This window comes from Hypanus sabinus, chromosome 14, assembly GCF_030144855.1.
Source record: "Hypanus sabinus isolate sHypSab1 chromosome 14, sHypSab1.hap1, whole genome shotgun sequence".
Lineage (NCBI taxonomy): Eukaryota > Metazoa > Chordata > Chondrichthyes > Myliobatiformes > Dasyatidae > Hypanus > Hypanus sabinus.
The window spans coordinates 91,340,559-91,355,652 of record NC_082719.1 but is presented as its reverse complement, the minus strand read 5'-3'; the positions used below and the strand labels follow the sequence as shown (position 1 = coordinate 91,355,652).

The 15,094-nt window shown below is 41.2% G+C and overlaps 1 protein-coding gene across 1 annotated transcript in view; it reads left to right on the top strand.

Moving 5' to 3' along the window:
* The window catches only part of dcaf12 (DDB1 and CUL4 associated factor 12), an 87,883-nt gene that overhangs the window by 49,100 nt on the left and 23,689 nt on the right, over positions 1 to 15,094 (top strand). The window contains exons 4-5 of the mRNA XM_059989633.1: positions 2,540 to 2,600; positions 14,250 to 14,443. Coding sequence (XP_059845616.1) covers positions 2,540 to 2,600; positions 14,250 to 14,443 — 255 coding nt within the window. The remainder of the gene's footprint in view (positions 1 to 2,539; positions 2,601 to 14,249; positions 14,444 to 15,094) is intronic.

Sequence of the window (15,094 nt, the reverse complement as noted above, 5' to 3'; positions counted from 1 at the left end):
CTCCCAAGCACCACTGGCAGCATTCTGGAAATTTCTATCCTGGAGGTCCTGCTTCTTGTTTCTACTTGGCTCTCTCAATTCTCTTTTCAGGACCTCTGCTTTTCCTTCCAGTGTCATTGGTACCAATATGTACCAAGACACCTGGCTGCTTTCTCTCCCTACAAAATGTTGTGGATGCAATCTGAGATTATCCTGACCCTGCCACCTGGGAGGCAACATACCATCTGGATGTCCCATTCACGTCCACAGAATCTCCTGTCTGTTCCTCTGACTATTGAGTTTCCTATCTCTATTGCTCCCCTTTTCTCCCTCTCCCTTCTGCACCACAGACCGTAGCTCAGTGCCAGTAACATGGTCTCCGTGGCATACCCCTGGGAGGTCATCCCCCACAGCAGTATCCGAAGTGGTATACTTATTAATGAGAGGAATGGCCACAGGGGTGCTCTGCGCTTCCTGCCTATTCACATTTCCATTTCTACTGACAGTTACCCAGGAGAAGAAGTAAATGGGTTGGCCCTTGTTTTGAAATCATCCCTTTTGTTCTGGATTTCCCTACAAGGAAATATCCTCATGTTTTGCTGTGTTATGCCCCTTTTTGTTGAGATTCACGAAAGAACAAAGAATAGAATTTCATTTTGCTTACTACAATAATTTCATCTGGGTTAATGATTTCAAGCTACCAAATTTTCTTACATTTTATGTACTAGGCGATCATTAAATGCAAGCTCTTCTGAGTTGAGAGAAATAAAAACTATAGTAACACCAACTAATTATTTCCCACCTTCCTGTTTCAACACTTTGTTTAGCTTGTGGCTGCTGGTTCTTAATTAAGCTGACTCTTTTCCTCTTAAAATGCAAACTCAGCAACTCTGCTCATCATTCACCAAAATCTTGAGTTTTGTTCTCTATGTAATCAATACTCTATAAGCACAAGATTGTTGGACTCTGATATTTTTGATTAAGGTTCTTTCAGAAGGCAAGAAAGAGGTATAAAGATTGTTTTATTGAGCAGTAATGGAGCAGAATTGGAAATGGACAGTAACAAGACTCTCGTAGGAGAAGGGAAAGAAGTAGTAAAGATGGCGGGCTAATGTTTTCAGCTGTGCTCATAACCTAGATAAGAAACATTCCATTCATATTTGTTAACCAGTCAGATAACCCCTATTCAAATAATGCAATACCATAGAACATCCAGAATCCATACAAATGTAACCACGGGGGACACATTGAAGAATTCATATTCAGTTTATTGTCATTTAGAAACCACAAATGCAGTGCAGTTTAAAAAATGAGACAACGTTCCTCCAGTATGATGTCACAAAAGCACATGACAAAACAGACGACACCAGAAAATCTACATAACGTTTGGTAATCTCCAATCCAGAGTCCGGCGAGGCTGCTGCGTATTAATATCACACTACCATCTTAGTGCGTTCCCCAGAAAGGAGCTCCACATCCACCAGACAAAACAAGACTAAAAACTAAAGCTACAAGACCTGCACAAAACTACATAGTCACAACATACAGTTACAATAGTGCAAACAATAGCATAATTGATAAAAAAAAAACAGACCATGGGCACAGTAAAAACAGTCCAAAGATGTTAAAAGACTATAAGTTCAAAAGAGACCACCACACAGTTTCCACAAGTCCCCAGGGTCCCGACAGACTCGCCATCCCACACAGGCGGCAGAAGGGAATGCCCCCACTATGGACTTCCACAGCGCTGCCCGACTCAGCCTTGCAGACGCAGCACACAATGAAAGCTCCGTCAAACCCAGCCTCGCAGACACAGCACACAGTGAAAGCGACCTGACTGCAGCGGACTCCAAGTCCGTCGAGCCTCCGACCATCCCCTCCGGCACAGCTTCTCCGAGCACCATCCTCTGCTGAGTGTATTAAGATGCCCCCACCAACGGCCATCGGCAACACGACCCCAAGGACTGGGGGCCTGTTCTTCCCAGCAGAGACCTGGGCCTTGCTGCAGCAGCAGCAACGAAGAAGGTCTTCCTGGAGATTTCCAGATGTTCCTCTGTGCTCGCATGTCCGTTTTTCATCTGATTATGATTGCGCACGGCACCCTGCTTCACAAATAACAGATAATCAGCTCCGGAGTGGATCCTTGTATTACATATAATTTAATTATATTACATATAATGTGACCACTTGGAAACAGACTAAACATTTACATGTACACTGTATAGGTATATAAAATACAAGCAGGCATAAATTGTTAAACTGCAGAGAAAATAATAAATAGATACAGTCTAATCCAACAAGATCCTACATACTGAAATTCCAAATACATGAGCCAGCCTTGTAATAGTAAATACCAGGTAACCAACTCTTGGCAGCCACCAAATTGTGCAGATACGCTTTTTACCAGGCTTGAATTATGAATTAAATTTGAAACTTCTGAATATAAAAAGTGTAATTATGCAACATTCACAAATGTTTGATTTTACATTGGTTATTGTCTAAAATGTGAAACTAAATTGTTTCTTTAGCTTCAGACCTGATTTGTGGTGATCTTTTCCAGGATGGACACAAGGACTGGATTTTTTCGATTGCCTGGGTTAGTGATACAATGGCTGTTTCTGGTGAGTTTGAAGTAGGTTTACTGCACAGAGTATCAATTTCGTTGAAATCGCTTTTATAATGGAATGTTAAACTTAAGAACTATGCATTGATTATAACGTACTGTGTGCAATTTTTTCTTAAAGTAGGTTGGTATGAAGAGCTATATATTACTCTAGAGATGCATCTGTAGTCTATATATCTAATTCCTGCTAAGTAAAAGAATATTCATCTGAGACTCAAGTTTAACTTGAAAAACAGACATCTATGATTTAGTGATAAACTGAAATTCCACACAAATAAAATTAACTGCACACAACTGATGGAGAGCTGCACTCTGAGATACCACTTTTTTGGGTGACGTCTTAGTCTGAGACTTTGTGTACTTGATTGTGTAGCAAGTATTATATTGTGACCCATATCTTTACTTTGAAGAACAGTGGAGATGTTCTACCTGGAGGACTGGTCATTGTTGGTCTCACAACTTATATCTCTAAAACACATGTAGTTACTATGTTTATGTAATTTTGTTGTGCATAAATTGGCTGTCATCTTTGTGTGAAATGCTTCCTTAAGTTTTGAAAAGTAGATAAACACAAGTCTAGCACCCCCCTCCCAAACTGTAGCTCTCATAAAGGTTGAGGAAATGTATCCTTCATATCCACTGTCCACTATCCTTCCTAACAGAACTCTGAATCGTTTGTCTCTAACCTAATTGGTTTTTAACCCCTGCCTAGTTGGTGTGTGTCTCAGCCCTTTGAGCCACCTATTAAAAGAAAACTAAAAGTGTGGACTTAATTCATGGGCATTAGCAGCCAGTTCTTTGTTCACGTGGTTTTCTGTGATTTCATACCTATGGGTATTGAAGAATGTAGGCCGTACCTCTACATTTTCAACTTTTGTTTACCTAGTTTGCACTTAATTTAAAACTGAAAACTTAACTTTAAGTAAAACCAGTCTTTGTAGACACCCTCCCCCCCATCCTTTTTAGTCGTATAGAATCAGGTTTATTATCACAGTCCTATAACAAGAAATTTGTTGTTCTATGGCAACCCAAAGACACAAATATACTAAAAATTGAGAAGTAGATAAATAGTGCAAAAAATGAGGTGGTGTTGATGGGTTCATGGACTATTCAGAAATATGATGAAAGGTAAGCGGCTGTTCCTGAGTCATTAAGTGTGGGTCTGCAAACACCTCCCTTCCTTACAGTAGTAATTAGAAGGGAGCATGTCCCAGATGGTGAGAGTCCTTAATAATGGATTCTGCCTTCTTGAGGCACTAGTTCTTGAAGACTTCAATGGAAGGTTGGGTCTGTGAACTGACTGAATCTGCAGCCTGGTGTTGGAGCCTCCTTACTAGGCTGTGATGTTATCAGTCAGAATGCTCTCAGGCATCTATAGAAATTTGCATGAGTCTAGTGACATACCAAATCTCCTCAGACTCTTAAAGTAGAGCCTCTGGTGTGCCACCTTCATGATTACGTTAATCTGTTGGGCCTAAGACTGTTTCCTCTTAAAATGTTGACACCCAGGAACCCAAAGCTGCTCACCTTTCCCAGCAGTGATCTTTGAGTTCTGTCTTACTTTTCCCTGAAGTCCAGAGGCAATTACTTGGTCTTTCTGACAGTAATGCAAAATTGTTTTTGCAACACCACTCAACCAGCCAACCCATCTACCTGTACACCTATCTGCTTGTCATCATTTGATAATTTACCAGTGATGTGGTGTCATCTGTAAATTTTAAATGGTGTTTGAGCTATGCTTAGCCACACAGTCTTGAGTGTAGAGAGAGTAGCAGTCAGCTAAGCACACATCCTTGAGGTGCACTTGTATTGATCCTCAGTAAAGAGGAGAAACTATCACCAATTCATACTCACTGTCTTCAGATGTGGGAATCAAGGATCCAGTTGGGGAGAGAGACACACTTGGGGTTTAATACTGAAGGAACAATGATGTTGAACACAAAACTGTAGTCATTTGACAGCAACTCGACAAATTAAGTCCAAGTTTATTGTCATCTGACTGTACAACCAAACGAAGCGTTCCACCAGACCATGGTGTACCCACAAAACATATCATACACAGCACACAAACTTATTACCATGAATAAGTTAACAAGATATAACTCAAAATTCACGTAGTGCACAGCACAGGTAAATGGTACAGTAAACAGCTCTCTGTCCAAATGACAAGATCTTGTTGATGGTAGGGTATTTATAATCTCACAGCCTGAGGGAGGAAGTTGTTACCCAGTTTGACAGTCCTAGTCCTGATGCTTCTGTACCTCTTTCCTGATCGTAGTGGGTCAAGGAGGTTGCGAAATGGGTGGTAGGGATGCTTTGGGCCCTTTGTCTGCAACACTCCTGGGTAATGTCACAATTAGGGATGAGGGAGATGCCAGTCATCCTCCTGGTGGTTTTTCACTATCCTCTGTAGGATTTTGCAGTTCAAAGCCTTGCAGCTTCTATACTACACAGTGATGCACTCAGGACATTCTTGATGGTGCTCATGTATAAAGTTATTAGAATGGGCTTCCTGACAACTTTCTAAAATGTGTTTTGCTGTTACTCAGGTTTTCCAAAGCAGAGTGGTGAGCCAGTGAGATTGTATCTGCTTGTATCTATTGATCCTCTTTTAAACTTGATATTGGCAGCATGATCTTCCTTGGTAGACTGCTACAGAAAGTGGAGCAGTAGATGTAGTGTATATGGATTTCAGCAAGGCATTTGATAAGGTACCCCATGCAAGGCTTATTATGAAAGTAAGGAGGCATGGGATCCAAGTGGACCTTTTTGTGGATCCAGAACTGGCTTGCTCACAGAAGGCAAAGAATGATTGTAGACGGGCCATGTTCTGCATGGAGGTGATGTGCCCCAGGGATCTGTTCTGGGACCTCTTCACTTCGTGAATTTTATAAATGACCTGGATGAGGACGTGGAGGGATGGGTTAGTAAATTTGCTGATGACACAAAGGTTGGGGGTGTTGTGGATAGTGTGGAGGGCTGTCAGAGGTTACAGTGGGACACTGATAGGATGCAAAACTGGGCTGAACAGTGGTAGATGGAGTTCAACCCAGATAAGTATGAGGTGGTTCAATTTGGTAGGTCAATATGATGGCAGAATATAGTATTAATGGGTAGACTCTTGGCACTGTGAAGGATCAAAAGGATCTTGGGGTCCGAGTCCATTGGACACTCAAAGCTGCTGTGCAGGTTGACTGTATGGTTAAGAAGGCATACGATGCATTGGCCTTCATCAATTGTGGAATTGAGTTTGAGCTGAGAGGTAATGTTGCAGCTATGTAGGACCCTGGTCAGACCTCACTTGGAGTACTGAGCCCAGTTCTGATCACCTCACTACAGGAAGAATGTGGAAACTATAGAAAGAGTGCAGAGGAGATTTACAAGGATGTTGTTTGGATTTGGGAGCATGCTTTATGAGAATAGGTTGAGTGAACTCGGCCTTTTCTCCTTGGAGCAGCGGAGAATGAGGGGTGACCTGATAGAGGTGTATAAGATGATGAGAGGCATTGATCGTGTGGATAGTCGGAGGCTTTTTTCCAAGGGCTGAAATGGTTGCCAGAAGAGGGCACAGTTTTAAGATGCTTGAAAGTAGGTACAGAGGAGATGTCAGGGGTAAGTTTTTTACGCAGAGCGGTGAGCGCATGGAATGGGCTGCCAATGACAGTGGTGGAGGTAGATACGATAGGGTCTTTTACCATACCTCCCGGATAGGTACGTGGAGGTTAGAAAATCAGAGGGCTGTGGATAACTTTAGGTAATTTCTAAGTAAATACATGTTTGGCACAGCATTGTGGGCCGAAGGGTCTATATTCTGCTATAAGTTTTCTGTGTTTCTAGAATGGTCATTGTGTACCTCAGCCATGCTCTCTTCATGAGTAGATTTTCATTTTCCTCCCCTTACTGGCTCCAATCTTGTCAGGGAAAGTGTTTTCTGTTTATTGCCTGTTGCCTTTGGCATCCCAAATGAAAATATAGCAGATGTTAGATTAATTAAAATGCAGAATATTGGGAATACATGTAGAACTAGCCATGACTTAAGAATAAGTATCAGTGTTAACAGGTTGAATTGATAGCCTTGTTTTGGAACTGGGTTTTTGGTGAGAGTTCTGATGATAGCTCAACAGTCTGGTATTTTAACTCTTGTTTTGCTTACGGTGGGTTAACCTCTTGTTTAGCTTATCGGGATCTGGACTTCACTGACAACCAGCATTCACTTCCCTTGAAGATTGTCTTCCAGTTTAAGATTGTGCTACTGAAAACAGGCAACAGCTGGCTGGCTGTTCATAAAGCAAGAAATACGATTAAATACTTATTAACACTATTTTCTGTGGAAAATTGTGGTAAACGATCACCACAAAGAAAAGGCAAGTGCAGTCAAGGCTGATGTGAGGGTTAAGGCGTGTGGGCATGATGCAAAATCGGAGCAAGGTCATGACATGAGTCAGACAGTTCAGAGCAGAAGTGTTTCGGAGTCCGTCCATCTAGATAGAGAGTGAGGTTGGGTTGATGTAAGCGCCGAGCAATTTGGAAAGATATGGTATGGGCCAGAGGTGTGGTATTGGGTCCAGGCCCAGCGCATATCAATATGACAGAGCCCAGGTCTTGGAGCAAGGAATGACCTATGTTCGGACAATTTAAATGCTGAGCCAGATGGATTGAAAAGGCAGAGTATTGGGACCAGAGGTGAGGGTCGGGCCATTTCTGCTCACTGGTGTCCTTCTGGTGAAGGTGTTTCCACTGGGCTTGTGAGGAAGGAGATCCAGTACATCCTTGTGACTTTGAAGGAAGAATAATATATTTCCAAGTCAGAATGGTGTATGACTTAGTGAGAATATTGGGTGGGGGGATGGTGGGCTGGAGTTTTGTTGCACTTGAAGCCCCCATACTCAATCGTTAAAATTGCAGACTGAGAAGTATCAAAGGCAGTTGATTTTGTCGATGATACACTTGCAACCAGTATGTGCTGGCAGAGGGAATAGGTTCAATGTGGTGAATGGGTGCTGTGTCCTATGTAGTACTTGTATGGAGTTGGAGGAGTAGTCATCCACAAAAAGTAATTGAATTACCCTCCTAGAGTGTTGGGAGGTGAGAGAGTTCGTGCAGGATGTTTTTACAAACCAAACATTTCAAAATGGAATAACTCCAGCATAATGAAAAGCAGTATGTAGACTGAACTGTTGATTATTGGTCTTGTGATTGTTATTGCCTAAATTCCAGCTATTGTCCTATAGTAATTGTGCATTCAAATAATTTCTTATGCTCTTTATTGTTGGATTATGTTCATACTCTCATTGAACTAGTGAAGACTACAGTGGCATATAGGGCATTTGTGTCTTTTATAATGAATTGACAAATCTATTGTCAATCTATCTTAAAAATAAAGCATACCAGTCAGACGGACAGTGATTTTAATTTGTTTCTGATAAGTCCTTGAACTCTGACATAGTATAGTGGTGCAAATGCTAAATGCTTCTGAGTAGACAATGTTTGAGTTATTTGTGCATTCTAGTTGACAGTTTACAATGTTTTAGAAGAGGATTAATGGGCTATTCAGATACATGCACAGCAATGTTTTTCAATGCCTGTAAATTAAAAAAGGTGAAATTTATCTTTTCCATGAAATGATTTATTAGTAAGCAGATTTGAATTCTGCTTGACTTTGAAGTTTTCACTGTTTTGACCAATGTTTCATACACCAAAAACATATAATTTCAACTTAAAATGTGACCTTGATGCTTGTATATGTGGTTCTTTGCAACATTGTGCAATTTCATAAGTTACTTTGTCTTGTTACTCTTGACTGGTGACTGGCCCTCGGGCAAATAGAAGAATTTGTCCTGTGTTATGATAGAATAAGGTCCTTATTGATTGTGCAATGGTTCCAAATGGATGACAGTCAACTTTCTGAAAAGTTAATGGTACAGGGTCTATCCAGAGGCTGGGAGGATGAAATGTAAAAGTTTTCTAAGATGGCACTGGTGAGCAACATTTTGCGAGCAGCTCTTAGAACCTCTAGATAATACTTCTGAATTACTGTCACAAAGATCTGCAGCCTGTAGTTTCACTTTAAGAAGTGTACCCAAAAAAAAACCACTAGATTGTGTATCATACTTTGAATGCCCGCAGGAACATAAATCTCGGTAGTATATGGTGACATCTGTGTTCTTAAATAGTGAATTTACTTTGAATTCTACTTAGTTTTGCAGAGATCTGAATAGAGATTCTGCTTGAATAGAGACAGGAACCTGGCGATTAAATCTAAGAACAGAGCTTTACTCTATAGAGTTTTCCAGAATATTTGTTTCACATTAGAGTATCTGACCAAAAGCTTGATATGTTACAGTTGAAGGAAAGTAACTTATGGCCACAAGTTAGTCGGCTGGATAGATTTGCCCTTAGCTGTTACATAGTTTTGTTTCTGCTCCAATGGAAGAAAATCACATAGGTGGGGGAGAAGAGTTTAAAAAAAGCATTTTGCGGGGCTCAGCACATTAGCGGCGGACCAATCGATTCATGATTCATTAATAGGAGCAAATAAAAGTAAAGCAGGGCGGCCATTGTGTGAGTGAGCCAGTGTCGGAGTGGGATTTTGAGACGTTGGCTCAAGAGGCTCGGCGAGGAGGCACAAATAAGTAGCAGGTAAGGCTTTTGTGGTAGTTGAATAAGAAGTCATTAAATTACAGCTAATTAAATAAAGGGTTGTTGGGCGGATCAGGTGAGGTGCTGTAACTGCATGATGTGGGCGCTGGTGGACCCCATTGTGATTCCTGGTGACCACATCTGCAGCAAGTGTTGGCTGCTTGAGGAACTCAGGCTCAAAGTTGATGACCTGGAATCTGAGCTTCAAATACTGTGGCAGATCAGGGAGGGGGAGAGTTACCTGGATTCTCTGTTTCAGGAGGTAGTCGCACACATTAGATTAGCTGCCTCAAGGACAAAAGGGTGTGACCGTGAGTGAGGCAGGTAGGAGGATACAAGAGGCAGTGCTGAAGGAGCCTCAACCCTTGCGTCTGTCCAATAGGTCTGAGATTCTTGCTCCCTGTGTGGATGAGAGTGGGGGCTGCAGGAAGAATGAGCAGCCTAACTGTGGCACTGTAGTCCTGGGAATCATGGGGCGGGGGGAGGAGAAGAGGAATGCAGTGGTAATTGGGAATATTATAGTCGAGAATAGTCAGAGTTCTCTGTTGCAAGGATAGAGTATCCTGAAGGCTGTGTTGCCTGCCTGGTGTCCGGGTTCGGTACATCTTATCTGACCTGCAGAGGAATTTGCAGCGGGAGAGTAAAGATCCAGTTGTCGTGGTCTATGTGGGTACCAACAACATGGGTAGAATGAGGAAAGAGGTTTTGCTAAGGGAATTTGAGCAGCTTGGGGCTAAATTGAAAAGCAGAACTGAAAAGGTGGTAATCTCTGGATTGCTACCTGAGCCATATGCAAATTGGCATGGCGTCCAGAAGCTTAGAGAGTCAATTGCATGACTTAAGGATTGGTGTGGGAGAAGTGGGTTGGAATTCATGGAAAATTGGCAACAGTATTGGGTAAGGAGGGAACAGTTACAATGCGACAGGCTCCACCTGAACCATGATTGGACCTGGATCCTCACGAATCGCATAACTGGGGCTGTGGATAGGGTTTTAAACTAAATAGTAGGAGGGTGAGTTCAACAGATTGGAGAAGTAAAAGAAAAAAGAAAAGTGTGGATAAAGAAAAAGCAAAAGATAAAAGAGTAAAGTAAGAGTGGAGAGAAAAAAAGTCAAGTGCAAAAGAGTAAAAGATTACAAGATTTTAAAAGCACAGTGAGTGTAAGGGCTCTTTAGCTGAATGCCCATGGTATTCAAAACAAGGTCAGTGAACTTGTGGCTTAAATCAGTTCAAAGGGGTGTGATTTAGGGCTATTACAAAGACGTGGTTTTAGGGTGGAGAGGATTGAGAATTAAATATTCAAAAATATCAAGTATTATGGAAGGATAGGCAGGAAGGTAAGGGAAGTTGGGTAATGTTCTTAAAGATAAGATCAGGGTGATAGTGAGAGATGATACAAGATCTAAGGAGCAGAATGTTGAATCCATCTGGGTATAGATTAGGAATAGTAAAGAGAAAAAAATAATTCATGGGAGTTGTCTATCGGCCATCAAATAATATTACATTAGCACAGGCAATAAACAGAAATATCTGAGGCATGTAAGAATGGAATAACAGTTATTGTGGGGGACTTTAATTTGCACATTGGGTGAATCAAGTTGGTCGAGGCAGTCTTGAGGAGGACTTCATAGGATGCATCCATGATGCCTGTCTTGAACAGAATGTTTCTAATCAACAAGGGAACGTGCTATCTTAGATCTGGTCCTGTGCAATGAGATGGGTAGAATTATGGTTTGGATGCTCTTGGTAAGAGTGATCACAGTATGATTGAGTTTTTTATACAAATGGAGACTGCAATAGTTTGATCTAAAACCAGTGTATTATGCCTGGACAATGGAGACTACAATGGGATGAGGGAGGATTTGCTTAGTATAGACTGGGAATGCAGGCTGTTTGGTGAGACAGTTGAACATTGGAAGACTTTCATAGAGATTTTTTCAGGGTTCAGCAAAGGTATATTCAAGTTGAAAGCAAGGATAGTAAGGGTGGGGAGAGCCAGCCTTGAGTAACTTAAAATAAAAAATAAAAGAAGGCATCAAACTAAAAGCTTGTGCATACATAGTGGCCAGGAGTAGTGGGAAATTGGAAGATTGGGAAAACTTTAAAAAGCAGCAAAGAACCACTAAGCGAGCAATAAAGAAAGGGGAGCAAGATTATGAAAATAATCTAACACAAAATATAAAACGGTTAGTAAAAGTTTTCATAATTGTATAAAGCAGAAAAGGGTGGCTAAGGTGAACATTGGTCCCTTGGGGGGATGAGAAGGGGGAATTGATGTTGGGTAATGAGGAAATGGCTGAAGCTTTGACTATTTGTGTCGGTCTTCACGGTGGAAGACATGTCTAACCTGCTAAAGAGATGAGCATCTTGATATTGTAGCTATCACTAAAGAGGTAGTTCTGAGCAAACTTGCGGGCCTGAAGATAGACAAGTCCCTGGGTCCTGATGGAATGCATCCCAGGATACTGAAAGAAATGGCAGAAGTTGTAGTAAAGCATTTGGTGATAATTCACCTAAATTCTCTGGACTCTGAGCAGATCCCAGTAGATTGGAAGACTGAATATCAGTCCACTTTTTTTTACCCCCTAAAAAAGGAGGTAGGTAAAAGGCAAGTAACTGTAGTTGGGAAAATGCTTGAAACTATTATTAGCCATCATAAGAAACAGTGAGGTATCTGAATTCATCAGGTCGATGCAGTGTGGATTCTACAAAGACGGGTCCTGTTTGACAAACTTGTGTTTTTTTTTAGTATATAACAAGCGCAGTGGATAGAGGGGATCAGGTGGACGTTATTTACGTGGATTTCCAGAAGGTGTTTGACAAGGTGCCTCATAAAAGATATGTCCATAAGATAAGGATGCATAGGGTTAGGGCAGGAGTCGGCAACATTTACCACTGAAAGAGCCAATATGAACCCATTTCCCACAGAAAAGAAAACACTGGGAGCCACAAAACCCGTTTGACATTTAAAATGAAATAACACTGCATACAACGGTTTTTTTTTTGCCTTTATGCTATGTATAAACAAACTATAATGTGTTGCATTTATGAAATTGATGAACTCCTGCAGAGAAAATGAAATTACATTTCTGCATACAACAAAAACATTTTGAACTCCGAAAAAAAGACGTTGGGTTGAAGGTTACTCCATAGTTAGCCTACCTTGGATCGAAGAATTAAAAGAAAGCGCGCAGTGGCGGGTGTCAGGCATTGGCAGTGGTGATGTATATTAATAGCGATAAAAAAACACGTTGTAGCGGTGTGCTACACGCAGCGCTAAAATAACGACACTGCAGTCAAAGATAACTTTATTCGAACTAAACAGCCCTGCTTTAAAGCCTCCCTCAACCCGTCCCCGTGGGTGCGGATGCTCCAAAAGACACGTACTCACAAACCCCCGTAGGCTATCTCCCTTAGCCGGAACGGTGGCTAATTGTGAGCCGGTTCGGATGTGCCAGGAAATGGGGTCTCCACAACGTTTTATTTAGATTGTACAAGATCACCATAATCTTCAAATTTTGAATTACATTTCAAAAACTAACAAACCACGGGGAGCTGCAGCACAGAGATGAAAGAGCCACATGCGGCTCCGGAGCCGCGGGTTGCCGACCCTGGGTTAGGGGTAATGTATTAGCATGGATAGATTGGTTAACTAATAGAAAATAGAGAGTTGGGATACATGGATGTTACTCTGGTTGGCAGTCAGTAGTGAATAGTGTGTCGCTGAGTCGGTGCTGGGCTCGCAAATGTTGACGATATACATTAATGATCTGGTAGAGGGAACTGAGTGTAGTGTATTTAAATTTGCTGATATTAAATTGAGTGGAAAAGCAAATTGCTGAAAATGCTGAGATTCTGCAGATAGACGTAGATAGGTTAAGTGAGTGGGCAAGGGTCTGGCAGCTGGAGTACAATGTTGGTAAACTTTGGAAGGAAGAATGAAAGAGCAGATTACTATTAAAATGGTAAAAATTTACAGCATGCTGTTGTGCGGAGGGACTTAGAAGTGCTTGTGCATGAATCACAAAAGGTTGGTTTGCAGGTGCAGCAGGCTATCAAGAAGACAAATGGAATGCTGGCCTTCATTGCTAGAGGGATTGTATTTAAGAGGAAGAGGTTGTTTGTTTGATGAACTTCAATAAAAAAATAAATTACAAAAAAAAAGGACGAGGTTATGTTGCAACTGTACAGTGCAATGGTGAGTCTGCACCTGGAGTACTACATGCAGATCTGGTCTCTTTATTTGAGGAAGGATATACTGGCTTTGGAGCCAGTGCAGAAGGGGTTCACCATTTTGATTCCAAGATGATGGGGTCCAGAGTATGAGGAGAGATCGAGTCCCTTGGGACTGTACTTGCTAGAATTCAGAAGAATGAGAGGAGATGTTATAAAAATATATAAAATTATAAAAGGAATAGACAAGATAGAAGCAGGAAAGTTGTTTCCACTGGTAGGTCAGACTAGAATTAGGAGACACTCCCTCAAGATTTGGGGAGTAGATTTAGAGTGGAGATGACGAAGAACTGCCTTTCCCAAAGCGTGGTGAATCTGTGGAATTCTCTGCCCAATGAAGCAGTGGAAGCTTCAGTGTTCTTTCTCCAAGAAGTACAACTACACAGTTATGTACTATAATAAAGTAACTCCTGATTCTCATTTTGGGGGGTGGGGGAGTGGAATCAGTTTTCATCCATGTTTAGAAACCAACTGTAAGCCTGTATTTTCATCTCATTTATTTCTATATTGACAGTGAGACAAAAGTTTTCATCAGAAAGCTCTTAACAAGCATTGGCTAGCAGAGGGCTCCTGACACATTGCGTGGAATCTGTCCACTAATGTAAAAACAAGTTGATCAGTTGTTCAACACTAATTTTAGCTATGTTGCTTTAACTTTTAATGCCTTTTTAAACTTAATTTTGTTTTTAAAACAATTTCTGCTTGAAATACTCTATCCAAAAATGACTGTGTCCCAAAATCTATTAAGTATGAGTCTTTAATTTTGTGCTGCAGGTTCCAGGGATGGTTCCATGGGCCTTTGGGAAGTAACTGAAGAAGTACTAAACCAGTCCGACACAAGTATGGATCCCACACGAGTCCCAAGTTACACCCACATAACACACAAAGCTTTGAAGGACATTCCCAAGGAATATACAAATCCTTATAATTGCAAAGTGAGAGCTTTGGCCTTTAACAATAACAGCAAGGTAATTTTCAACAATATCCTTAATCTTGTTTTGCTTTGTAGATGGCATTTTTTGTTTGCTTCTTTTAATCAATCCCTGAGCTTATGAAGGAACTGCTCTTTTTGCGGCAATCCTCTTCAGACTCAGAAGTACAGTATCTCAATATTTTCTGCCAGAATATCCCTCTTTCTTGCTAAACCTACACTAAGTGGCCACTTTATTAGGTACAGGAGATGCCTAATAATCTGGTCACTGAGTGTGTTTCGGTATGTTCATGGTCTTCTGCTGTTGTAGATCATCCAGTTCAAGGTTCAACATGTTGTGCCTCTAGAGATGCTTTTCTGCACACCACTGTTGTAATGTGAGAGCATTTGAGTTTTTGTTGCCTTCCTGTCAGCTTGAACAAGTCTGGCATTTTCCTCTCATTAACAAGGCATTTTTCTCCACTGAACTGCCATTCACTGAATGTTCTTTGTTTCTCAAGCCATTCGCTGTTGTGCATGAGAATCCCAGGAGGTCAGCATTTAATGAGATAATCAAACCATCTCTTCTGGCACCAACAATCATTCCTCAGTCCAAGTCATTTAGATCATATTTCTTCCCCATTCTGATGTTTGCTCTGAACAGCAGCTGAACCTCTTGATCTTTGAGTTGCTGTTACATAATTGGCTG